The sequence below is a fragment of the Mesoplodon mirus genome (genome assembly GCF_964341445.2).
Source record: "Mesoplodon mirus genome assembly, chromosome: 3".
NCBI lineage: Eukaryota > Metazoa > Chordata > Mammalia > Artiodactyla > Ziphiidae > Mesoplodon > Mesoplodon mirus.
This window is the reverse complement of record NC_138978.1, coordinates 20,998,461-21,025,714: the sequence shown is the minus strand read 5'-3', so window position 1 is coordinate 21,025,714 and position 27,254 is coordinate 20,998,461. Positions and strand designations below refer to the sequence as shown.

The following is a 27,254-nucleotide window of genomic DNA, read 5'->3' as shown; positions in this document are numbered from 1 at the left end:
AGATCACGTCTTCTTTACTTGCAAGACTGACCTCACATTTGCCAAAAAAAGTAGTGAAGGGGATGAGGGGTCCCTCTCCTGGAGCACATTCCAGGACGTTTCCAGCTATGCCCTGACCCCCATATCTCTCTCCACATGATGACAGGAGGTTGGACGGACAACCCAATGCCTCATTCAATGGCTGACCCTCTGCCTCCAAGTTTTTCCAGTAAAGCCCCATTTGCACCTGTGCTGCGTGACTTTGTGATATTCACCTTCACCCAGTACTCAGTACTTCACCCAGTACTCTCCTGGACCTCAGGGCTCAGTCCTCAGATCCCTTCTTTACTCCTTCTCACTCCCTTGGTAATAGCTTTAAATATCATCTCCTGTTACATGTCAATGATTTTCTAAATTGTGTCTTCGTTACAGACCTCTAAGTCCCAGACTCAAATGTGCAACTGCCTACTTTCACACCTTCACTCGGACATCTCAAAATCCATACAGTCAATCCTGAACTCTGTCCCTCCGCTCAAACCCCCTCCCACCTGCAGGCTTCCCCATCTCATAGTAAAAGTCAATTCCCAGCTTCCAGTTGCTCAGGCCAAAAAGTTTGGAGCTGCTCCTGACTCCTCTCTTCTTCTCTCATATCCAGCTCTAATTTATTGGCGAGTCCTATTGGATCTTCCTTTGAAGCATATGCAGAGTCTGGATATTCTCCCTGCCTGGGTGCACCAGGCCACCACCATCTCTCAGCTGAACAAGGCCCTGGTCTCTCTGCTCCCACCCTTGCCCTCTAGTCTGCTCTGAACACTGAAGCCGGAGGACTCCTTTAAAAATGTGTCATGTCTTCCCTGGTGGTACAGTGGTTAAGAATCTGCTTGCCAATGCAGGGGACACGGGTTTGAGCCCTGCTCTGGGAAGATCCCACATGCCGCAGAGCAACTAAGCCCGTGTGCCACAACTACTGAGTCTGTGCTCTAGAGCCCGCGAACCACAACTACTGAGCCCGTGTGCCACAACTACTGAAGCCCACATGCCCAGAGCCCATGCTCCACAACAAGAAGCCACCGCAATGAGAAGCCCGCGCACCACAGCGAAGAGTAACCCCGCTCGCTGCAACTAGAGAAAGCCCGTGCACAGCAACGAAGATCCAACGCAGTCAAAAATAAATAAATAAATAAATTTATTAAAAAAAAAAAAAAAGTCAGGTCATGCCACTCTGCTCCAGACTCTGCAACAGCTCCTACCTCCCTCAGCGTGAGAATCATAGTCCCTCCTGTGGCCTGGGAGGTTCTCCATGACCTGGCTCCCCAGCTACCTTTCCCACCTCGCCTCTACTCTGTCCCTCACTTAATCAGCCACTGGCCTCTTTGCTTTTCTGTACACTCTCACCCTAAGACCCTACCATGGACTCTCTTCCTCTGTTGTCCATATACCTAACTCCCTTACTTCCCTTAGGTGATTTGCTAAACATTTCTTTCTCAAGGAGGCCATCCTGACCGCCCAATTTAGTACTATAATCTACCTCCCCTTACTTGGCTCTACTTATTTTTCCATAGCATGTATTGCTTTCTAATATACTATTTAACATGCTGTCCCTGCTAGAATAGGTGGAGAGGCAGGGGAGAGAGTAAAAGTAGAAAAAAAAAAGTGGGGAGAAGGAGAGATGGAGAAAAGGGAAGAGAGGAGAGATTCATGGGATTGTGAGGGGGAGCCCTCCAAGTCTAATGGTAATCAGAGTGGTTACTGTGTGCACTTACTGTGTGCTTTAGGTGTCTTATCTCATGTAATCCTCACTTTCACCCCAAGGGGGTAGGTTCTATTTCATTACCCTATTTTACAGATCAGCACATTGAGGTCCAAGAGAAGCCAAGAAGTCTGACCAAGGTCACATAAATAATAAGTGGTGGAGCTGGGTTTTGAATCCCAGCAGTCTGACTTAAGGGTCCAGTGGGTAGGGTTAGACTATGCAGGTAAGAATTTGGATTTTTCCATAGAGCAGTGGACAGCCTTGGAAGGTTATTTAAGCAAATGACTAATATGATCTCTCATCTATAGAGAGAATGAATGCATGCGGTTGTTGCGGGGATTATCTTGGTGCATGGATGGAAAGCCCTTGGACAAATGCCTAGAGAGAGAGAAGCATTCCATGATTAAATAAATGATCCTTTCCAGGAGGCTGGAAGCTTTTACATGTGGGCATCTGGTGCCACTGTGTGGCCATTGTCCTCTATGACATGATATGGATTCTGGTCTGGCTAAATTTGGTAGTGCAGGGGCTGGTCTGGGTGGAGAGAAATGGCTGCATTGGGGCTGGGGAAAGGGGCAAGGGAGGAACTCCCAGAGAGGAGCTGGTGTCCTGGGGGTGAGGGTCCTTGTCAGCAGAGATGCAGAACCCTGGAGTGGATTAACTGATTCAGATATTTAGCCCTGGTTTGGCAGCACAAACCAGAATGAGACGTGGTCTTTACCCTAGAAAACCTTATAGTCTGATGGGGAAACAACATGGGAGATGCATTAGTGTCTGGGAAGCAGAGAGGACTCGTGGGTTGGAATCCCAGTGCTGCCACTTCCGGGGGACTTCACTTCTCAGAGCTTCAGTTTCCTCACTGTCAAAGGGGGACAGAATAAAACCTGCTTCGTGGGATTGTTGTGAAGACCACAGGGGGTAACACAGAAGGCAGTAAACATCTATATGGGGCACACTGTCTGCATTCAATCTGTGACCCAGAGGCAGGCTGCCCAGCCTGCTCAGAGCCTCACTAAAGATGAACAAAGCAGCCAGCTACAATGGGAAAGAAAACCTGGGTTCCAGTTCCATTGCTGTCACTAAGTTTTCTGTGTGACCTTGGCAATTCGTCTTCCCTCTCACAGTCTCTTTCACCAGCCATACAATGTGGAGCTTGGACAAAATTCCTCAGATCTCTTCTTTCTCTAATTTATCACGCCCCTTTTCCCGGTCAGCCCAGATTTTTGGCCTTGGGGGATACAGAATAAGATCCAAAAGTCTGGGCTTTCTTGGTGGCTCAGTGGTTAAGAATCCGCCTGCCAATGCAAGGGACACGGGTTCAAGCCCTGGTTGGGGAAGATCCCACATGCCGTGGAGCAACTAAGCTCGTGCGCCACAACTACTGAGCCTGTGCTCTAGAGCCCGCGAGCCACAACTACTGAGCCTGCGTGCCACAACTTCTGAAGCCTGCGTGCCTAGAGCCCGTGCTCTGCAACAAGAGAAGCCACCGCAATGAGAAGCCCGCGCACCACAATGAAGAGTAGCCCCCGCTCACCGCAACTAGAGAAAAAGAAAAAGCCCACGTGCAGCAACGAAGACCCAACACAGCCACACACACAAAAAAAGATTCAGAAGTCTTGTCTCCACCATTCACATACTTGACCCTGAGCATAAAGCAAAATAGAATAATTCAAGCCACAGGATGGCTGGGAGGCAATTGTGATGTTCTATTGAGATAATGAAGTAGAAGCTGGCGCAATCCTTGAATTGCAGAGGAGGCTTGCTCCTCAAACTGTGGTCCACAAACCAGAATGGAGTTGTTTGAAATGGACTCTCAGGTCCCACCCTAACCCACTGACTCAGAACCTGCAGTTTAACTTGATCCCCAGGCTATTCCTACATTCATTTAGAATGAGATGGAAACACAGTGGTCTGGGGCAATGATTCTTAACCTTAACCACACACTGAGGAGTTTTCAAAAAATCGTGATGCCCTGGGCCGCACCCCTGGGGACCTCTGGGGTGGTGGGATCCAGACTAGTGGTTTTTACAAGCTCGCCAGGTAATTCCAATGTGCAGCCATATCTGGTGCCAAGAAGGCAAATATATTTTCTCTTTTGTGCCAACTAAAATCAGTGGATAGTGACTTTCTAAAGTTGTGGCATAAAACCCAAGTTATAAAAAGAAGCTAACCTTGGGACTTCCCTGGTGGCACAGTGGTTAAGAATCTTCCTGCCAAGGCAGGGGACACGGGTTTGAGCCCTGGTCTGGGAAGATCCCACATGCTGCGGAGCCACCAAGCCTGTGAGCCACAACTACTGAGCTTGTGCTCTAGAGCCCACGAGCCACAACTACTGAGCCTGCATGCTGCAACTGCTGAGGCCCGTGCTCCTAGAGCCCAGGTTCCGCAACAAGAGAAGCCACTGCAATGAGAAGCCCGCACACCACAACGAAGAGTAGCCCCCGCTCGCCGCAACTAGAGAAAGCTCGTGCGCAGCAACGAAGACCCAACGCAGTCAATAAATAAATAAATAAATAAAATAAAAAGAAGCTAACCTTAACAGAACCCTTACTAGGTGCCAGGTCCTGGGCTACCTGCTTTGCATACACATTGCAGTTTAATCCTCACAATAACATAGATACCATCCCCATTTTATAGATGAAAAATCAAAGAGGGCCTGACTTGCCCAAGGCTACACAGGTAGTTACAGAACTGGCATTTGAACCGAGTTATCCTAATATGTAACAACTAGGCTGACCCCAGTGGTCTTCAAACTCTGTTCTTTGGAGCCCAGGGCTCCTCAGAGGTAGCTGAGGAGCTGGTGTGGGGGATGGCAGGACTGGGAGGCCTGTGGGTCGGGCCGAGGCTGTTTCCTGGCAGTTCCCATCATCTCTCCTACGCACACTGGGCTTGGCAGACACTCCTTCTGGAGAGAGCATACATTTGCCCGCTAGCCTGGAGCATTTTGGGTCACGTGGCACCACACAGTCCCCCTGACAGATGTGCCCCCCTCCCGGCTGCTCGGGGACCCCAGCAACTAATCCCTATGGCGTAAGACACACGGAGGGATTAGCGCTGGGAAATCAGGCACCACATCTGCCAGCCCCTGGGGAGCCTGGGTGAAGCCTGCGCCTCAGAACCCAGGATGTCATTCCTGTCCCCTGGAACACGGGGGCTCCCAGAGGCACTGGCCAACCATGGCTGGGTCTGATTTGCCCCGTCCTTCCTGAGTCTTCCAGAAGAGGGTGAGTTGGGACCAAGCACCCACGGGTCTGACAGGGTTGTTTCTGAGGCTTGAAGAAGGAGGAGGAGCTGGAAGCAGAGGCAATGGCAGGAAGGGTGACCAATTGTCCCAGTTTCCCCTGGACTGAGGGGTCTGGGACTTTGAGTGCTGAAATCAGGACAGACTGGGCAGACCTGTACAGTTGGGGTTTTTTTGAGTTTGTTTCCCCTTGCCTTTGAGGTGGAGCTTCATGAAATGGAGACATGGTCCCTACCCTAGAAAACCTCATAGTCTGATGGGGAAACAACATGGGAAGGTGCATTAGTGTCTGGGAAACAGCGAGGACTTCTGGGTGCAAATCCCCCATCCTTGTCTTCTTGCATTTCTCCAGCCCCCTCCTCTCTTTTCCAGCCTCCAGGACCTCTCTTTGCCTTCACTGCACTGACTCAGTTTCCTGTTCACAGGGTCTCCTGGGCTATAGAGCTGACTCCTCAAGGGGCTGGAATCTTCCACGCCATGGAGAGAATGAAGACCCAGGTGAGGCATAGCCCCACAAAGGCTTGCTTCAAACATTGACCTAAATCATAAATCACCCCTCTATCACCTTCATTGTCATCACTAACGTTTCTAGAGTTTGTACCGCAGGCCAGGAACCATTTCAAGTGTTTGCTGTGTATTAACTCATCAAATTCTCAAAACAAACCAGAAACAGATCCTCTTCTTTTTTTCTGTCTCAAGGGCCCTGACTGGAGTGCCCCCAACTCATCCCCAACTACCTGTTCAATGAAGCTTTCCTCCCCCTCCCACCCCGAGGCTGAGCTCATGGGTACCTCAGAGCCCCCAGAGTCCTCTGACATGATCGGTTTACATCTCTCTCCCAGAGAAATTATTATGACCACACTAGCTACCAGTCTGTGAGTAGCTAGTTTCAAAGGGCTTTGAATGCATTTTCTCATTTACCCTCATTTAAATTCTATGAGGTGTAGGAATGATGGCCATTCCCATTATACAGACAAGGAAACTGAGACTCAAAGAGGGGAAGTCATTGGTCCACAACTAATAAGGGCACAGCCAGAATCAAGTCCCAGGCCCCAGAGCCCTTGTGTCTGACCTCTTCACCATCCTGCCGGCTCCATGAGGGACAGATGTTAGCCAAAGGGCGTAGCACTGTGCCCAGCACACAGCCAGATCCTGGAGATTGTATTCTGAATGAATGACTGGACAGGGAGTGCTGTCCCAGAGTGGCCAGTCGGGAGAAAAAAGGTGAAGGTTTCTGGGCTGCAGACCACCAGGGGAAGGAGCTGGGTGGCCCGCGTTATGGGTGGGGTTTGGGAGAGCCTGGATCTCCCTGAGCAACCCCTCCGCCAGCGTTTTCCAGCTGGGAAGAGAGAGGGGAGAGATGCCAAGTGACATCTGCAAGTGTCAATGTGAGCAGCTGGTGAGCACCTTCGACATTAAATACTGACCCCACCTTTGTGTCTATTGGAATAAATTCTGAGGCTGGAGACAGACACGGGATGAGGCTGGGCCCCAGAGGAGGGCTGCACATTGGGGATGCAGAGAACCCAGTCACATGTTGGGGTGGGGGGGATGCATAGACAGGGCTAGAATCCCAGCTCCATCATCCACTGCCCATGACCTCATTGAGTCATCGAATATCTGTGAATTTCATTCTGCTCCTGAAAATGAGAGGATGATGCTGTGCCACAGGTACTTGTTAAGTGAGATCAGGCTGCCCTCGACTAGGGCACCCTCACAGGGCTTGCCCCACTGGCCCTTTGCTCATGCTCAAAGAGGGGCACCTTCTTACTCCCCTCCCACACAAACCCACGGCAATGCCAGAGAGCCTCCCCATTCACTCCTGCGGCTGAGGCACAGACTTGTGTCTGGTGTCACTCCTCTGACACCCAGGTGGAGACAACCTAATGCTCTCGGGATCTTTAATGGCTTCGTTTAAAAAAACCTGAAGTACAGTTTATATGCATTAAAATTCACTCTTTTAGGTGTACAGCTCCATGTGTTTTGACAAATACATATGGCCCTGTAACCACCATCACAATCAGGATAGAGAACAGTTTCATCACCTTCCCAAATTCCCTTCTGCCCTGTTGTAGTCTATACCATCCCTACTCCCAGGTGGCCATTGATTTGTTTTCTGTCCTTGAAGTTTTGCCTTGTCCAGAGTGTTATGAAAATGGAATTATAAAGTCTGTAGCCTTTTTTTAAAAAATGTTTTTTAAATTTATTTGTTTATCTATTTGGCTGCACTGGGTCTTAATTCCAGCACATGGGATCTTTGTTGCTGCGGGCCACATCTTCGTAGTGGCATGCCAGATCTTCGTTGCTGCATGCCGGATCTTTAGTTGAGGCATGTGGGATCTTTAGTTGTGGCATGTGGGATCTTCAGTTTCGGTATGAGAACTCCTAGTTGTGGCAAGTGGGATCTAGTTCCCTGACCTGAGCCCCCTGCATTGGGAGTGCAGAGTCTTAGCCACTGGACCACCAGGAAAATCCCTATGGTCTGTAGCCGTTTGAGTCTGGCTTCTTTCACTTAGCATAATGTATTTAAAATTCATCCACATGATTGAGTATATCAATAGTTTGTTCCTCTATATTGCTGAGTAGTATTCCATTGCGTGGATGTACCATAGTTTGTCTATTCATTCACCAGTTGAGGGACTTTTCCGATCTTTAGAAATTATGAATAAAGAATGGCTTTAGGGCTTCCCAGGTGGCGCAGTGGTTGAGAGTCTGCCTGCCAATGCAGGGGACGTGGGTTCGTGCCCCAGTCCGGGAGGATCCCACATGCCGTGGAGCAGCTGGGCCCGTGAGCCATGGCCACTGAACCTGCGTGTCCGGAGCCTGTGCTCCGCAGCCTGTGCTTCGCAGCGGGAGAAACCACAACAGTGAGAGGCCCACGTACCGCAAAACAAAAACAAAAACAAAACAAAACAAAAAAAGAATGGCTTTAATGTGAACCCTAAATTCTAGAGCTGGAAGATACTTTTGAAGTCAAATGAGGTTTCCAGATGTAAAAGTAAACTCTTTGTAAATAACCCAGCCCTCTCCAACAGTTAAAGAAGTGGCGGTTCAGAGAGGGGAAGGGACTTGTCCAGAGTTATAACTGACTCAGGAGGTAGGGCTGAGATTTGAACCCAAGTCTTTCAACTTGCAGGACAACATAAAGTTCAAAATATACTTCCTGAGAACCTGCCAGAGCCAGGTGGAGTGCCAGGTGTTGCAGGCATCAAAGCCAAGATCTTGGTGCTGGAGACACTCACTGCCTTATCAGTAATCAAGAAAATGCAAACTAAAAGGAGGAATGAGAATCACAGGTGGTGAAAGTATAAATTGGAACAACTTTGGAGAGCAACTGGACAGTATCTGGTTAAGCTGAAGATGGCCATATCTTACCACCCAGATATTTCACTCCCAACTCAAATGTATAAAATACTCACGTCTTTAAGGCAGCCTGGCCCCAGAGTCCATGCTCTAACTATTACACTATGAAGTATAGTCATAACCAGCATACTCTATAGAAGTTAAAATGGATAATCCAGAACTACATGTATCAAATTGGAAAAAAAGTAAGTTGAAGGAGGATAATACAGTAGGATATCATTTATTTAAGTTTTAAAATGTGAAAAACAATACTATGTGTTGCTTATGGATCCATAAACACATAGTAAAGGAATAAAAACATGCATGATAATGGTAAACACCAAGATCAGAATGGGTGCCACATGTGGGGAGGGGGGAGAAGATTGAGATCTGCAAAGGGGACAGAGGGCTTCAACTCTACCTAGAATGTTTTATTTTCATGCATTCATTCATTTAACAAATATTTATTAGGGACTGCTATGTTCCAGGGACTGTTCTAGTCACTGGGAATAGTACAGTGAATGAAACCAAAAAAGTCCCTGTTTTCTAATGGGATGGGATGAATAGACAACAGACTAAATAAGTAACATAGTATTTTTAATTTTTAAAATTTTTTATTATTTAAAAATTTTATTTATTTGGCTGCACCAGGTCTTTAGTTGTGTCACGCAGGATTTTTTTTTTTTCCTTTTTTTGGTTGCAGCACGCAGCATCTTTGGTTGCAGCACGTGGGATTTTTAGTTGCGGCATGTGGGATCTAGTTCCCTGACCAGGGATCGAACCCAGGCCCCCTGCACTGGGAGCACGGAGTCTTAATCATTGGACCACCAGTGAAGTCCCTAGTATTTTTTAAATATGAGGAAAATACGGTAAAATGTTAAGATTTAACAAAGTTGGATGGTGGGTGCTCATTATATTCTCCATCTATTCTTCTCTATGCTTGAAATATTTCATGAACTTAACAGGCCAGCAGGGCTTGGTGAATGGCTGGGGGTGGGGATTGAGGGGCAAGGAGGGACCAGGGGAAGACCCTGAAATTTCTAGCTTGGGTGACTTGGTGGAAGCAGGTGCCATAAAGTGATGTTGAAAATATTAGAGAAGGAGGAGGAGGGAAGATAAGCAAGTTTTGCCCTGTATGTTGGTTTCAGAGGTGTGGGGACTTCCAGGTGGAAATATCTGGTAGGCAGTTGAAAATGGTAGTCTCAAGTTCAGGGGAGAGAGCTGGGCAGAAGCTGCAGAATCAGTAATCATTAGCACATGGCTGGTATCCTTGTGCCTTGAGATCACCTGGGGAAATTACGTCTTTCAAGAAATTTGTCCGTGTCATTTAAATTGTCAAATGGATTGGCATAACATTGTTCACAATACTTTCCTGTAGGATCTGTAGTGGTAGCCCTCTTCCACTTCTGATTTGGTAATTTGTCACCTAGGGATTGTGTGTGTACTGAGGAAAGAGGAGGAGGGAAGCCAGGTACACTATGTTTGTAGGACAGAGGGGAAGGAGGAGCCCTTGGAAAGGGAGATGGGGAAAGAATAGTGAATGCAAGATTTGGTTAATACCCACCTCCTCCGAAAAGTGTAATCCCCAATAGGGTATGAAACATTTTTTCCCTGTTTATCAGTATATCTCTAATATCTGGCTCAGTGCCTAGCACATAGTAGGCATTCAATTATAGCTAATGCATTATATAGTGTTTACCATGTGCCCAGCACTGTTCTAAGTGATTTATAAATATTAACTCATTTAATCCTTGCAACTGGATACAAGTAGGTACTATTATAAAAAATCATTATTGTGATATAATTCACATACCATAACATTCACCAATTTTGTGTAGAATTCTGTGGTTTCTAGCATATTCACAATGTTGTATAACCAGCACCACAATCAATTTTAGAATATTTTCATTACCCCCCAAAAGAAAACTACCCCTTAGCAGTCACTGCCCATTCCCCTATACCTCCAGCCACTGGCATCCACTAATCTACTTTCTGTCTCTATGGATTTGCCTATTCTGGACATTTAATATAAATGGAGTCATATAACATGTGGCCTTTTGTGGCTGGATTTACCATGTTTTCAAGGTTCGTCCATGTTGTACTACTTCATTCCTTCTTATGGCCAAATAATATTCCACTGGATATACCACATTTTGATTACCCATTCATCATTTGATAGACATTTGGTTTGTTTCCACTTTTTTGCTGTTATGATAATGTTGCTATGGACATTCAAGTACACATTTTTGTGTGAGCATATGTCATCTCATTCACCAGGGTCAGTAGAGATAGCCTAGTGGTTAAAGATGTCAGATTCTGGAGCCACCCTGTATGGGTTCAAGGTCCAGTTCTGCCACATAATACTGTGTGGTTTTGGGTAAATGGCTTAGCATATATGACACTCAGCTTCCTCACTTGTAAACTAGTGGTAATAATAATACTGTCTCATGGGATATTGTGAGAGTTAAATGATTTAATGTGCATAATATACATTAAAGTCCTTAGAATATTGCCCCTCACATAGGTGCTTTCTATGTTTTTTGTCTCAAAACAACTTTGCAAGGGTATTACCTTTCCTACTTTACAAATGAAGAAACTGGGAGTTGCCAAAGGTTTTATGGGTCTTTGGGTGATGTATCCTGGATTTGAACGTGGGTTTTGCTTTGCAAGGGTATCTTCTGTGACTGAACATTTCAGAGGCCCGAGTTTGAGACCCAGCTCTCCAGCAGCTGGCTGATTCTCACTCTTCGATGATCTGTACTACTCTCACCCACTCACTCAGCAAATCCTCACCACGCCCTGAGCACAGGTCAGCCACTGAGCACAGCAGAGAGATTGTGCAGAGTTGGGCTGGCCAGGAGAGCTAGGTCTTAAACACCAGCATGCTAGCTCCCCGAGGGCAGGAATTCTGATACTGGTACACTGCTGAGCCCCCAGGGCCTGGAACAGTGCCTCTCATCTAGTAGATGCTCAATATAGAGTTGTTGAAAGGATGAATAAATGAAACAGGGCCCTCAATCCTGGGAAAAGGGTCCTGAATCTTGAATTCCTTCCCAGTTCTCTCATTCTGCAGGCCCTCTAGGAGGGACAGAGAAGGATTAGGGGAGACCAGGGAAGAGTCCTTTCACATCACAATTTAGGTTACAGCAGCAATGAAGATAGTTCAAAAGAGACATGACACATTAAGACATAAAGGTGGAGAGTCAGGCAGATTGGATCTGAATCCCAGCTTTGCCACTGCCTTGCTCTGCGACCTTGAGCAAGTCACCTAACCTCTGTGAGCTTCATTTGATCACCTCTAAAATGAAAGTTCCCAAACCAACTTCATGAACAGACTATGAAATGTGGTAAGATAATACCTGTTATGTGAATAGCACAGGGCCAGGCTTAAACCTGGCACTCAACATATGATGTTTATTGTTTTTTAGACAAGTCCTTTCCTTCCTGTAACTTCAGTTTGCCGACCCGGAAATGAGAAAATCCAACAAATGCCTGTGAAGGCTCTTCCAGAACTTTGGTTGAGCAGGCCAGAGACAGAGATCAAATGCTAGCTGTGCAACTAGCTGTGTGACCCTGGGCACGTCACTTAACTTCTCTGAGCCTCATCTGTAACATCAGGGCACTAAGGGCACCTACCTCCCAGGGTGCCAGGATGCGCCTCTTAAAAGGCTTTTAGCGCCGTGTCTGGGACACTCACTGGAGGTGGTACTGTGTTTCCAGGATTCTAAGTTGGCTGTGAGGGAATACACGGTTCTTCTTGGGGGCCAGGTTGCCACACACACTCTCTCTTTAGATCCCTTGCCGCCTCCCCACGCGGCCTCTTCCTCCTCCCTCTCTTGGACTTTAGGCCTTGGTCTCGTCGTCTTATGCTCCCTGCTTCCTGCCCTCGCCCACCTCCCAAGCTGCACTTGCTCAGCCCCCGCACCTGTCTGAGGAAAAGGCCCCATTTCTCTGAGCTCCACCCTTTCTTGAGCTCTCCAGGCAGGTCCTTTTCACTGCAACGGTTTTTATACTCACTTGGCAGAGAAACATGGGGGGCGTGGCGATGAGACCAGCCACAGCTGGGAGACACCAGTCACACACTGGGAGCCTTACGCAGGCCCGCTGCAAGAACACACCGCTGGTGGAGGCTTGGGAAAGCGGGTGTTTGGCGAGGCATGGGTCGAAGCGAGTCTCCTGGGAAGACTTGTTCTGTGTTCTCAGGACCCACAACATGTACCGAGCAACCAGGATAAACCAGAGGCTGTGGAGGACAGAGAGTGAGGAAGTGGCCTCTCCCTTGGAGAACTCACACTCCGTGAGGTGGATCAGCTAACAGTTGTAGAACAACTGTATTAGAGAGAAAGCTGGATTTGCACCACAACGGAGGCTTGTGCCTAGTGCCCTGTTCGGGACTTGGGTGAGGAGAGTTGGGGAAGGCTTCATGGAGGAGGTGGCATTTCAGCTGGTCTTAGATGTTCCACTAAGTACATAGGAGAGAGAGGGCACACCCAGCAGAGGGAACAGGCTATGCAAAGGCACAGAGGTGCAGAGGTACCTATGGGGCAGAGCTGTTGAAGGGGCAATACTGGGAAGGCCCTTGGTTTTACAGGTGTGAAACTTACCCCAAGCTGTGGGCTCTCCTGATGTCTGGGGGAACCTAAGGCATAGGAGGGGCCAGGGCAGGGGTCCCTCTCTCCTCCCTCTTGCTGACCCCCTTGGGGGTGTGCCTTGTCCTTCCCCTTGCAGGCTGGCCGGCAGCTCAGCCTGCTGAAAGTGAAAAAGAAGTGGCTCTTCCCGGTTTCCTGCAGCTTCTTCTTCGTGCTCTCTGTGCTCATGACTGGCTGCTTCCTGTGGCAGTATTACCTCCCCAAGCTGAAGACCGGTGAGTGCAGGAACATCCTTGAGTTTCCCCCCATCCCCGGAGGTCCCCGTGGGCTTTGAGCTGCCACTCCTGATCTGAGGCAGGAGGGAGGACCATAAGATTCAGACTCAGAAGCCCTGGCGTCCATTCTGACTCCAGCTCTCACTAACTGTGCATCTTCAGGCCAGTCATGTGACCCCTCTGCGCCTCGATGCCCTTCTGTAGTAACTGAGGATCTAATACCACTGGGGGTTCCTTAAGCCACCGACTTCAGGGGTAAAACTCAGGGTCCCCCCAAAAGTGCAAACAGTGTTTCTCTTGCTCTTCCTTTGGCCCCCAAGGTGGGATCTCCAGGCCCTACCTCCCTTTAAAGGCACTGCCCCAGCTATATCTAAGACCCTGGGAGGAACATGTCCACGTGTCCATGGACAGCAGCTGCCATTTCTTGGTCTCTCCATCCTGGGCTGGTCAAGGCTCAGCAAATGAACCACCACTGCTGGTAACGCCAGGCTCATGCCCTAGGGCCAGCCCTCCCAGCTGGCACAGCCTCACCACAAGACACCAGCCATGGGCAGCCAGGGGCAAAGTGCAGAGCATGCCCAAGAGGAGACAGCACAGTCCCACACTCACTACCTGCTGCTTGGCCTTCGAGACACCAATCAGGCCACAGGTGCCTGTTGGTAGCCCTTCTCTCTTCGCATGACGAGCTTCCTCCCTCCATGTGGTCAGCAGACTTAGACAAGTTCCAGCTCTGTGGGGCAGGCTCAGCCACATCTCTACTGTTCCCCTTTCTCCAGTTCTGATTATATATTTGGGTGGAGAAGTGGACTCAGGGCCCCACTTAGGCTTCAGGCTTAAACCACCAGGAACAACTCATTTCATCCCCAGAGCTGTGCATCCGGGCATTAGGGTTTGAGTCCCATCCTACTTTTGTCCAGGTGTGTGGCTTTCTTGGAACCGCAGGGGGAAGGTGTGGACCTGGGCAGGGCAGGATTCAGCCTGTGAGGCCATCACAACGGCCTCCAGACCTCCCTGCATCCTCTAAGGACAGTGTGGGGTGGTAAGGATGTGAGAACCCCCCAAGAGTACAAGAACCACTCTTCTCTAAACCTTCCACTGCCTCCTGAGATCACCCAGAAGTGGGAGAAGATCCAGTGGGCGATGGCCCCTAGACTACTAACCTGATCTCTGCCCTCCACTCACCATGTGATGTTCCCTCCAGGTTCCTTGGGACCAGAGGTGACTTCTGCCCCCATGAGGATGTGTCCCCAGCACCCTGAGCCTGTGCCCCTGGCCCACCCCCTCCCCGTGTTGAAGGAGGCCCTGAAAAAGGTCAGTGATGACCCAGGAGAGAACTGGCTGTGTGGGCTAGGCCCGGTTGATGAAGGGGAGGGCATATCCTCTGCGCTGGTAGTGGCATTCATTCATTCATTCAATATATAATTCTTCTTTTTTTAAATTAATTTATTTATTTGGCTGCACTAGGTCTTAGTAGTGGCACACGGGATCTTCGCTGTGGCATGCATGCGGGATCTTTAGTTGCAGCGTGTGGGATCTAGTTCCCTGACCAGTGACCGAACCCAGGCCCCCTGCATTGGGAGCGCAGAGTCTTAGCCACTGGACCACCAGGCATGCCTCCCAACATATAATTCTTGAGCACTTACTCTGCGCTACACACCAAGGTTATGGCAGGAGAAGATACTGTCCTGCTCTCAAGAAGCTACTAGTCTTGGAACAGTCAAGATAGTAAACATGTATAACACAGGGGTAAGAGTGAGGTTAGAGAAAGTTTAGGGTACATGGTGACACAAAGGAACTGGACTTGGGGTCAGGGAAGGCTTCTGGAGGAAGTGGTGTCTAAACTGAGAGGTGAACAAGGAGTAGATACCCAGAGGATATGTGTGTGTATAATGAGGGAGCTTGGGGGTGTGAAGGGTGTGCTTTAGATAGAGGGAACAGCGTGTGCAAAGGCCCAGAGGCAGCGGAGTCAGTATGAGGCATATACAGAGAGGAAATTCAGTCTGGTGGGGCCATAAGTGGGGGTGGAGAAAGATGAGATGGGAGAGGATCACAGAGGCCATTGAAAGATTATTAAAGACCCCACAACACAACTTTTACCATTGCAGAATGGCTTAACACTAGAGGGGGCTGTCAGCCAGCTCTTGTCTGTGCCATTCTGCCATTCAGACCCTACCCACTTGGGTCACTCACCTTAGGAGACACACAGGTCAGAAGTGTATGTGCAGCAGCCTGGTGGTGATGGTGGGAGATGGTTTGAAACTTCATCCGAGGAACAGCTGAAGGGAAGGAGGGTGATGTGTCCACGTAAGAGCAGGCGTGGGCCAGTGCAGAGAGACATAATCACTGCCTGCAAATACACAAAAAGCTTTTGTGAAGGAGAGAGAGCAGAAGCGTGCTATTTGGCTCCCAGGGGTCAGAGTAATTAAAAAAAAATAAAGCAACAATAATAACCATAGCAGCCTTCTAGTGAGCACCTGGTACGTGCCACGCAGTGTGCTAACTTCTCTATGTTACCACCTTGTGAATCCCTAGCTAAAGAGGAGGAAACTGAGGCACAGAGAGGCAAAGTTAGTGCAGGGGTGGAAACTACAGGTAGACTGAGCTCAAGTCAGGGAATGTAAAATCTCTTGGCAAGGAGGTGCTGGAGTTAGCCTAGGGTTCTAATCCTGATTCCACTAGCCATTAACCACCGGGGCAAGTCACTTCATATCTCAAATTTTCTCACCTGTAAAATGGGGAGAAATCAGCAATGACTTATGAGGATTAAGTGAGACAATGTATGAAAATCATTTTATACTGTGTCTGGCATGTTGTAAATGTCCAGTAAATGTTAGCTGTTAATCACCATCATTATACTACATAACTGAAAATAATGAGGTATTTTCAATAAATGTTCAAAGACAGTGTTAGGAGCCCTCTATAAATACTGAATTCCCCAACACTAGGGGGTCAGACTCAGCTTGTTGGAGGTTTTTTAGGGCATCAGACACAGGTTTGATTAGATCAGGGGTTTTAACCCCTCCTTCCTCTTACGTATTTTCAAGGAAATGTTTCTCTGAACAAAAGTCTTATGAGGAAAACTTATATACAGAACAGTTTCCAGGCGATCTACTCTGATTGCAGCTGGGTGGGGTCCCCACCACATGGGACACGGTCTGAGAACCCGAGGTCTGGAGGCTCACTGGGCTCCCTTCCAACCACTAGGGGGAGAGAATGGAGGGGAGTCAGGCAGGGGGTGCTGTGTACAAGGTGTGGTACGTGAATGGCACGGTGTACAGAACCACATGGGGCCTGTGGGTGGGGAGAGGGGCCAGTCTCTGCACCTGTACTCTGAGCCACCCGCTCTTCTCTTCCAAGGTGGACAGGATCCTGCGCCAGGCACTGTCTGCCCCAGGCCTGGCTGCTATGTCTGCAGTTGTCATCCACAACGACACTGTGCTCTGGACCGGGAACTTTGGGAGGAAGAATGGTTCAGACCCAGCTTCTGGGCCCCCCAATGAGTACACCATGTACCGGTCAGCTGGGGGACCACCAGGGTCTTGTGGAGGGGGCGAAGGGTGGTAGGACAAGGGGGACTTAGGGGGTAGGGGGACTCAAGAGAATCATGACTGGGGGTCTTAGCTGCCAGGGCCCTTTATTAAGTCTTGGCAATTTTATAGATGAGGAGACTGAGGTCCAGCGAGGACCAGTGAGTGTCTAACGTCACACCACAGTGGTAACAAGTCAGGAAGGAATCTCTTCTGGAGAGCCCTTATCCTAATGCCTCCCAAACTAGAAAAGGCTCCCTTATGTCCCACGAATGTCCCAAACCCTTCCACGTGACACTAAAGAACCGTAACCAGTTCCTGGGCCCTCGACCTGGGTCTCTGCCAGTTGGCAGCGGTGGCCCAGATGGAAGCAACTTGGGACAATCTGCTGCACACCCAGAGTCTCCCCTCCTGGGTGCTGCCTGTAGGATCCTCAAAGCTCACAGCACCAAGTGAACACATTTGCTCCCTGAGATACTGTGAGGATTGCAGGGCTTCCATTCACACTGCACCTGCTATGTGCCAGGCACAGGGCAACAATTATATTTGTTATCACTTACTGAGCACTTACTACCTTCCAGGTGTGTTGCCAGGCACTTTGCAAGCACAGTCTTGTTCGATCCTTTCTACAACCCATAAAACAGACAATGAAACGGAATCTCAGAAAGGTCTAGCACTTGCCCAAGGCAACTCAGCTGGTGAGAGGCAGAGATAGGATCCTAATCCAGGTCTGTCCCAGAGAGGGAAGTGCCTGGTGAAGGGCCTGGCATGGGGGAGGTGCTCGAGAGTGTCCATCTGGCCCAGCCCCACTGCCCCTGGTAAGTTCTCAAGCATCCCAAAGGCATTCTACAGAGGCTGGTGGATTTCTGTCTGAGATGCTGAATAAGGGTGGACTCAGTGCTTTCCTAATTATACTAGAAAGTTGGAGGCTGGGGGTGCAGGGTGGAGGTGGGTTGTGAAGCCAACAGGATGCCCTCTGCACCCTTGTGCCCCCCACATTGTCTAGGATCTCCAGCATCTCCAAGATCTTTCCCGTGCTGATGCTGTACCGCCTGTGGGAGGAGGGCATCGTGGCCTCTCTAGATGACCCTCTGGAGCGGTACGCCGGCACCTTCACCATTAACAACCCACTGGGCATGGCATCAGCCCCCGAACAAAAGAGCCTGATGGATGGTCTGGAGGAGGTGGGCCCAGCCCCAAGGCCTTCACCCGTCACCCTCCGAAGGATGGCCAGCCAGCTCTCAGGTGAGTGGCTCTGAACTTAATGTAGCTCAGCCCAAACCATTTCAGGTAGGGGAACCAAGGAGCAGTTCTCATCCAGCCAGGCTGGGCCCACTCTCTGCTTCCTGAACTGGCCATAGCTCCTTCTCATCCTTCCTGGGTGGTGGGCCAGGGGTAGAAAGATCGGGTGAGTTAAAAGCTGAGGTGAAACCTGGGAATTTAGGTCAAGTGGACAAATGAGGATCTGTTGGAAGGTCAAAAGCAAGCTGACAGGTCAAGATCTGCTTATTAGATCAACAACAAGTCAACAAGTGAATATTTGTTGACAATTCTACAAATTATATATTTTATATATAATTTGAATATAATATATATTCTACAATTATATGTTAATTTCCCTTAATATATAAACCATTACAAAGACCAAGAACCCAGCAGAAAAATGGGTAAAGGATAGGAACAGAACAGACAGTTCACAGAAAAGGAATATAAATGGCTCTTAAGAATATTAAAAAATATTAAAAGATGCTCAACCTCATTCATAACAAAATAAATGCACATTAAATCTCCTGAGAGACATTTTCCTCTTATCAGATTGGTAAAGGCCATAATGGTGGGTGTACTGAGTTGGTGAAGTTATGGTGAAATAGGCCCTCTTATACATCAGTGGTGGAAATTTAAATTGGTGCAACTTGGGACTTCCCTGGCGGTCCAGTGGTTAAGCCTCTGTGCTTCCACTACAGGGGGCACAGATTTGATCCCTGGTAGGGGAACTAGTATCCCACGTGCTGCGCTGCACAGCCAAAAAAAAGAAAAAAAAATTGGTGCAACCTGTGTGGAGGGCAATTGGTAATACCTGTCACAAAAATGTATATATCCTTTGACTCAGCAATTACACTTTTAGGAAATTCTCTTACAAATGTATTCACACATGTGCGGTATGAGGTATGTACACAGTTACTCACTACAGCACTGTTTGTGATAGTGAAAAAAAAGATTGAAACCACCTAAATATAAATAGGGGAGTAACTAAATAAACTATGACACAGTTATACAATCAGATACTACTGTAGCCCTAAAAAAATGGGTGATAACGTGCCTTGTGTACTGAGATGCACATACAATCTTAAGTGGGTAAAAAAGCTCATAACAGCATATATTGTAGCTATCATATGAATAAATAATATATACACATATAATGTGTATATGTATAATCCATTTGTAATGTACCTGTTATATAACATATATATCTATATACACATATATTATGTGTGTGTATATATATACAGGTATATATATAAAAATGTGTATCACATATTTTTGGAAGGGAAAGGGATTGAATCACAGGGCTGCCTCCAGGGAGGGGAACTTGGTGGCTGGGGAGAAGAGTGGGAGGAAAATTTTTCATTGTATTCCCTTTGGTGTCTTTGGACTTTTGAATCATGTAAATGAATTAGTTATTAAAAACAAATTATATAATAATAATGATGATAATAAAAGATGTGCTAACAAGCCAAGGTGAACTCTACATGGTGGAAGGGGAAGGGCAGGCTGGGATACTGGAAGACAAAGCCAGTGAACAGGAATTGGGCAGGAACGGGTGGGAGGGGGGCTGTGCTGCATGGTGACTGACCCAGCCTAGGAGGAGAAGGCAGGCACCAGCTGCACCACCCCAAAATGCCTTCTATTGTTCATATTTGCAGTCACCAACCCATCAACTCTAGATGGTAGGAATCCATCATAAGTGCCTACTATTTCACCATTTTACAAAGTGCGTTCAGGCCTGAGGTCTCAGTCTATGGACATGGCTGGTTAGCACTCCCATTAGCAGATGGTGAACCTGAGGCTCTGCCAGATAATGGAACCTCCTGAAGTCGTCCAGGCAGGACAGGATCAGAGCCTTGGGGGAGGGCGGCCTAGTGGCTAAGGGCATGAGCACTGAAATTAATTCCAGCTGTGTGATCTTGGGTAAGTCATGTAACCTCTCTGAGCCTTGTTTTACTCCTCTGTAAAAGGACTGGTTCATGCTATTTTGCTGTATTAAATGTGCTAATGAATGTCAAGCACTTAGCAGAGTACCTGGCACACAGCAGGTGCTTGTCAATGTAGCTCTGGTTATTACAGCCAAGGGTAGACCTAGGCTTATGGAGGCCGGATATAGATATAATTTGGGGGTCCTCTTTAAAAATACAATATTATAAATTCAAACTTGGATACAGGCCTTGGAAGCCGTCATACAGGTGAGAGGCTCTGAGGCTTTTGCTCCATGAGCCTCCTATTAAATACACTCCTGTTTATAACCTGACCCCAGGGCTCCCTCTAGGGGTACACTGTGGATTCTTCTTCAGCTGTACCCAAGGGACCCAGCACAGGGCTCTGTGTTTGTGGTCAGTTTAAAAAACGCCCTACACGGGCTTCCCTGGTGGCGCAGTGATTAAGAATCCTCTTGCCAATGCAGGGGACACAGGTTCGAGCCCTGGTCCGGGAAGATCCCACATGCTGCGGAGCAACTAAGCCCGCGAGTCACAACTACTGAGCCCATGTGTCACAACTACTGAGGCTGTGCACCGAGAGCCCATGCTCTGCAACAAGAGGAAGCCACTGCCATGAGAAGCCCACAACTGCACCGAAGAGTAACCCCCGCTCGCCGCAACTAGAGAAAGCCTGCATGCAGCAACGAAGACCCAATGCAGCCAAAAATAAATAAAAATAAATAAATTAATTAAGAAAAGTGCAACCTCCCTAAAACAAACAAAAAAGCTCACCCTACGTGTCCCAAAGCCCACCAGTTGTGCATGCAGCTGCTTGAATGACTCTGTTATACGTTCCCAGTATCTTTTATGTTTGACCTTCACCCTAATCTAGAGCTTTCTCCCATTCTTGGAGCTTTTCATCCATTCTTAGTTAAGTTTTGTAACACCTCACAGGGAAACCACTGCAGGTACTTCAGCCCACTTCAAGGTGAGAAAGTAGAGGCTCAGAGAGGTAAAGCATATGGTTTGGGCCACACAGCAAGAAGTGTTAGAGTCAGAATTTAAACCCAGTACTTGGGACTCCATCCCCCAGCTGCTCAGGCCAAGAGCCTGGAGTTAGTTATCCCTAATTTCTCTCACTCCCACGCCCTCCACATCCCCTCCAGTAGCAAATTTTGTTGGCTCCATTATCAAAATATGTCCAGAATCCAACCACTCCTCACTCATCCAATCCACCAGCCTTTAGACATGGATTTTTGCAAGTCTCCTTACAGGCTTCCCGGTGTCTGCCATTGCCCCCCAAAGTCTGTTTTCACATAGCAGCCAGAGCAACCCTGATATATGTCAGATCACATCACTCCTCTGCTCAAAGCCCTACAGTGGCCCCATCTCAATCAGAGAAAAGGCCAAGTCCTTGCAGTAGCCTATAGCACCCTACAGGATCTGGTGCCTGCACCCCAAATATCTCTCACCTCCAAAGTTTCCCCTTTTCTCAGTCCTTGCCAGCCACACTGGCTCTTTCCTGCTGATCCTCAAACATGCCAACAGATTCCTGCCTCAGGGCCTTTGCACCTGCTCTTTCCTCTGCTCGAGACATTCTTTCCTCACAGAGCTGTGTGGCTCTCTCCCTCACCCCCTCGAGTTCTCACCTGCTCAAGGGTCACCTACCCTGTGAGGCCTTCCTCTGACCACTCTGTATAAAATAACAATCCCTCCTTTCATACATGGAATTATTTCCCTCCACAGCATGAATATTTATTTGCTTCTTGGCTGTCTCCTCTGCTAGAATGCAGACTCCACATGGGCAGGGACTTTGTTTTGTTCACTACTGAATTCCAGTACCCAGAACAGTCTTTGGCACAAAAGAGATGCTTGAACACTATTGTTGAGTGAATGGGTGGGAAGAATCCTAATCCTGTGATCCTTTCAATACTTGTCACATCCAATAAACAGAAAATTCCAAGTGGCCAGAGCAGCCAGTTCCACAAAACCTATTTGGGCAGTGACCTCAAGAATTTTATGGAATCAAATATCTATGGTTGATGATAACAATTATTTTTTGAGCAATTACTATGACCAGGAACCATGCTAAGCATTTGATTTCACCAAATCGTCACACCAGCCATATGACATAGCAATTATTTCCCTCATGTTACAGATGAGGGGACTCTGGCTCAGAGAGGTTAAATGGCTTTCCCAATGAAACACAGGCAGGATTAGAGTCCATGCTAGAGCTTTTTTTTTTAAGGTGATTTTGTTGTTATCTCTCAACTCATGGAAGGTGGGGGAGGGGGTACAGCCAGGGGCCCATCATCCCACCATCAGCTGACCCAGCAGGTCTGACTGCTGCTCCTCCCTAGGGCTGCCCCGAAGGCTCCGTTCCACTTCGCTGCTGTGGAGGGGCAGCACCCAGGAGGCCCTGAACCTGCTCAAGGATGATGTGCTGGTGGCAGACCCAGGAACCAGGTGAGCAGTGAGCCCTGATGCCCTACCAATGTTAGAAACCTCACAAGGTGACATACCCCTCCTGGGAGAGAACCTGTGTCACCTCATCCTAGGTGGTCAGAGCCAGGAAAGACTTCGCAGATCACTGATGACAACCCCTGTTCCACAGCTGGGGGGACTGAGGACCATAGAGGGATGGCAGAGCAAGGCAGCAGGGAGCTGGGCCCAGATCCAGTCCTGTTTGAATCTCATGTTTTTCCCATTAATCAGCTCAACATTTATTGAACACTTACTCTGTGCTTGGAATAGGTTAAACTGAGATATAGCAGCAAACGAATCCAACCGGGTCCCTCCTCGTGGAGTTTGCATTCTTCTGAGTGAACAGTGAACATTCTTATCAGTGAACAGATAAACAAGATAAATACAGACTTTGCCAAGTGCTGGAAATAAATGGGATGCTGATGAGATAGGGAGTGGATAGCTGGTGTAGCCAGCCACTGAACAGAGAAGCCCAGCTTCTGGAGCAGTGGGGCTGTGGAGCTGGACAGAGGGCAGTGGCACTCCCCTGCCTCAGATGTCCCCTTCCAGGACCTGGGCAGTACTCTTTTTTTTTTTTTTTTTTTAATTTATTTATTTTTGCTGTGTTGGGTCTTCGTTTCTGTGCGAGGACTTCCTCTAGTTGTGGCAAGCAGGGGCCACTCTTCATCGCGGTGCGCTTGCCTCTATCGCGGCCTCTCTTGTTACGGAGCACAGGCTCCAGATGCACAGGCTCAGTAGTTGTTGCTCACGGGCCTAGTTGCTCTGCGGCATGTGGGATCCTCCCAGACCAGGGCTCGAACCCGTGTCCCCTGCATTGGCAGGCAGATTCTCAACCACTGCGCCACCAGGGAAGCCCCGGCAGTACTCTTTTTCCAAATTTGCCACTCTTTCTCCAAATGCTGAACCTGAGGCCCCACTTCTCTTAGGGAAGAAAGAATCCAGGTAAAACTTATGCGTCTGTAGGCTAGAGTCCTCCTTCCAGCTTTGTCACTAACCTCCTGAGTGACCTTGGAGGAAGCATTTGCCTCTGTGAACCTTACCTTTCTTATCTGTAAAAAAAAGGAGGTTGGGCTAGAGTTCAGGAATATCTAAAAGGATTTGTGCATTTTCACCCATTCTTGTGCCTTTCTGAGGCACTATTTTATTTTTATTTTTTATTTTATTTATTTTTTGGTTGCGTTGGGCCTTCGTTGCTGTGTGAGGGCTTTCTCTAGTTGCGGCGAGCGGGGGCTACTCTTCCTTGTGGTGCACGGACTTACTGTGGTGGGCTTCTCTTGTTGTGGAGCATGGGATCTAGGTGTGTGGGCTTCAGTAGTTGTGGTGCACGGGCTCAGTAGCTGTGGCTCGCGGGCTCTAGAGCTCAGGCTCAGTAGTTGTGGTGCATGGGCTTAGGTGTTCCTCGGCACGTGGGATCTCCCCAGACCAGGGCTGGAACACATGTCCCCTGCCTTGGCAGGCAGATTCTTAACCATTGAGCCACCAGGGAAGTCCCCTGAGTCACTATCTTAGAGATTCTGAAACTGCATCTGCTCTGGGAAAGAAAGGAGACTTCTTATGGATTATTTATGTCTGGCAAGGGAGGGGTGAAATCCTGCCTCCTATTTGTTGTCCATGGGCTAAATGATCACTATCATTATCCCCCCACCCGACCCTACCAGTCTGAGACTCTAGTTTTCCATTTGATAAAGTAAATTATACTAAAATGTAAAGGACCAAGAAGATTTGTTTTACCACTTTCCCAGGTGCATTGCCAAGCCTAGGTCTTCTCCAACCTGCTGTGTGACCCTGGGCAATTCTCTGCTCCTCTCTGGGCCTTCCTTTTTCCAGAGGTAGAATAGTGAGTTGTACTCAGTGATCTCTGAAGTCTCTGCTGGGTCTGACCATCTCCAATGCAGTGAAGCAGGTTCCTTCCCTGTCCAGCCAGTCCAGTGAAACTCTGATGGCTTTGCAGACAGTCTGAGCAGGTGGGAAGGGTTTATTTAGGGCCTGGAGATGTCCATCCTAGGCTGCATCCTAGCTTCCACCCCTCCTCTTCCAGATGCCATTACAGCACGCTGGCCTTCTCGCTTCTGGCCCATGTCCTGGCAGCCCACACTGCCCAGGGTGACTACCAGCACTGGATCTTGGAGAACGTGCTGGAACCTCTGGGGATGGAAGACACAGGCTTCGATCTGACACCTCCTGTGCGTGCCCGCTTGGCAGCTGGCTTTTATGGCAGCGGGCGGCCGGCGCCGCTGTACGACCTGGGCTGGTACCGCCCATCGGGCCAGATGTACTCCACCATTGCTGACCTGGCCAAGCTGGCCATGGTGCTCCTGGGCAGCAGGCCCCAGCGGCTTCTGCGGCCCGACGCGGCTAAGACACTACTGGCGCCGCTGCTGGCCTGCCCGGGAGCCTACTTCGCCAACGAGACTGGCACACCGTGGGAGTTCCACGCGCAGCAGGGCTACCGCGTGGTGCGCAAGGACGGTGACCTGGACGGCTACGCCGCCACCTTCTCCCTGGTGCCGCCGCTGCGCCTGGGCCTCGTGTTGCTCCTGGCGGGGCCGAGGCCGCCAGGGCCTGACCTGGTGGCTCAGGCCTACGACGTGCTCCTGCCGGCTATGGAGAGGGCCCTTCGTGAGGCCACGCTCAGCCCGGCTCCGCCGCCCAGCGCGCGACCCTTCGCCGGCTACTTCACCTTTGCCAATTTGACTTTCTACGAAGTGCGCGCCGGGCCGGCGGGCGAGCTGCGCCTGCGCCAGTTCGGGCCCCGCGTGGAGGCGCTGGTGCCCCCGGCGTTCCGCACGTTGGCGCTGCGCCACCTGCGCGGCCGCGTCTTCCAGCTGCATGTGGCCCGCGAGTTTCCGTGCGCGCTGCCGCTGGGTGACTCCTGGCTGTCCCTCGAGGCCCAGCACGGGCAGCTCGTCAACTTCTACCCCTTGGACCACCACGGGCTCTCCCCCGGTTTCGACGTGCCGGGCCTCAACACGTACCGGGTGTTGCGGCTGTCTCGCAAGCCGGTATTCAAGACCCAGTAACCCCGGGCTCTGTTCAGAGCCTCCCCTTCTCTCGCCTGGCAGCTTTCCATCCTAGCTCTGCAAGGTAAGGCTGCAGGGATGTCTATTAAAGAACCAAAGAGTTGGCAAAGTGGGATAGGGCCATGCTACTCAAAGTGTGGTCTGTGGGCCACAGCCGGTGGCGAACTGTTTGTTATCCGTGGGAGAGGAAGAGTTTACAGAAATTTAGTGAGCATTTAGAAACTTTAATAGCGAGTTGACGGAGTACTTTTATGTCTGTCGCATCTAAGAATATGGTCTAGCATTGTGTCTTTTAAAAATCAACCTTATATGTATGGAAACACAAAAGACCCCAAATAGCCAAAGCAATCTTGAGAAAGAAAAATGGAGCTGGAGGAATCAGGCTCCCTGACTTCAGACTATACTACAAAGATAACAGTAATTAAGACAGTATGGTACTGGCACAAAAACAGAAATATAGATCAATGGAACAGGATAGAAAGCCCAGAGATAAACCCATGCACATATGGTCACCTTATTTTTGATAAAGGAGGCAAGAATATACAATGGAGAAAAGACAGCTTCTTCAATGAGTGGTGCTGGGAAAACTGGACAGCTACATATAAAAGAATGAAATTAGAACAATCCCTTACACCATACACAAAAATAAACTCAAAATGGATTAAAGACCTAAATGTAAGGCCAGACACTATAAAATGCTTAGAGGAAAACCTAGGCAGAACACTCTGACATAAATCACAGCAAGATCCTTTTTGACCCACCTTCTAGAGAAATGGAAATAAAAGTAAACAAATGGGACCTAATGAAACTCAAAAGCTTTTGCACAGCAAAGGAAACCATAAACAAGACGAAAAGACAACCCTCAGAATGGGAGAAAATATTTGCAAATGAAGCAACTGACAAAAGATTAATCTCCAAAATTTACAAGCATCTCATGCAGCTCAATATCAAAAAAACAAACAACCCAATCCAAAAATGAGCAGAAGACCTAAATAGACATTTCTCCAAAGAAGATATACAGATTGCCAACAAACACATGAAAGAATGCTCAACATCATTAATCATTAGAGAAACGCAAATCAAAACTACAATGAGGTATCACCTCACACCGGTCAGAATGGCCATCATCAAAAAATCTGCAAACAAATGCTGGAGAGGGTGTGGACCGTTGGTGGGAATGTAAATTGATACAGCCACTATGGAGAACAGTATGGAGGTTCCTTAAAAACTAAAAATAGAACTACCATACGACCCAGCAATCCCACTGCTGGGCATATATACCCTGAGAAAACCATAATTCAAAAAGAGTCATGTACCAAAATGTTCACTGCAGCTCTATTTACAATAGTCATGTCATGGAAGCAACGTAAGTGTCCATCGACGAATGGATAAAGAAGATTTGGCACATATATACAATGGAATATTACTCAGCCATAAAAAGAAACAAAATTGAGTTATTTGTAGTGAGGTGGACAGACCTAGAGTTTGTCATACAGAGTGAAGTAAGTCAGAAAGAGAAAAACAAATACCGTATGCTAACACATATATATGGAATCTAAAAAAAAAAACCCAAAACCAAAAAAGCTGGTCATGAAGAACCTAGGGGCAGGACGGGAATAAATGCGCAGACCTACTAGAGAATGGACTTGAGGACACAAAGGGGGGAAGGGTAAGCTGGGACAAAGTGAGAGTGGCATGGACTTATATATACTATCAAATGTAAAATCGATAGCTAGTGGAAACCAGTCACATAGCACAGGGAGATCAGCTCGGTGCTTTGTGACCACCTAGAGGGGTGGGATAGGGAGGGTGGGAGGGAGGGAGACACAAGAGGGAAGAGATATGGGGAA

At 48.5% G+C, this 27,254-nt stretch overlaps 1 protein-coding gene across 1 annotated transcript; it reads left to right on the top strand.

Moving 5' to 3' along the window:
• Positions 1–5,450: 5,450 nt before the first annotated feature.
• LACTBL1 (lactamase beta like 1) lies at positions 5,451–25,404 on the top strand (the record flags this gene model as incomplete). The annotated part of the gene is made up of 7 exons (XM_082612112.1): positions 5,451–5,471; positions 13,044–13,179; positions 14,381–14,490; positions 16,537–16,694; positions 17,713–17,951; positions 22,261–22,366; positions 24,423–25,404. 7 exons carry the CDS (start codon positions 5,451–5,453, stop codon positions 25,402–25,404), a joined length of 1,752 nt encoding a protein of 583 aa, XP_082468238.1.
• Between the last annotated feature and the right edge of the window lie 1,850 nt (positions 25,405–27,254).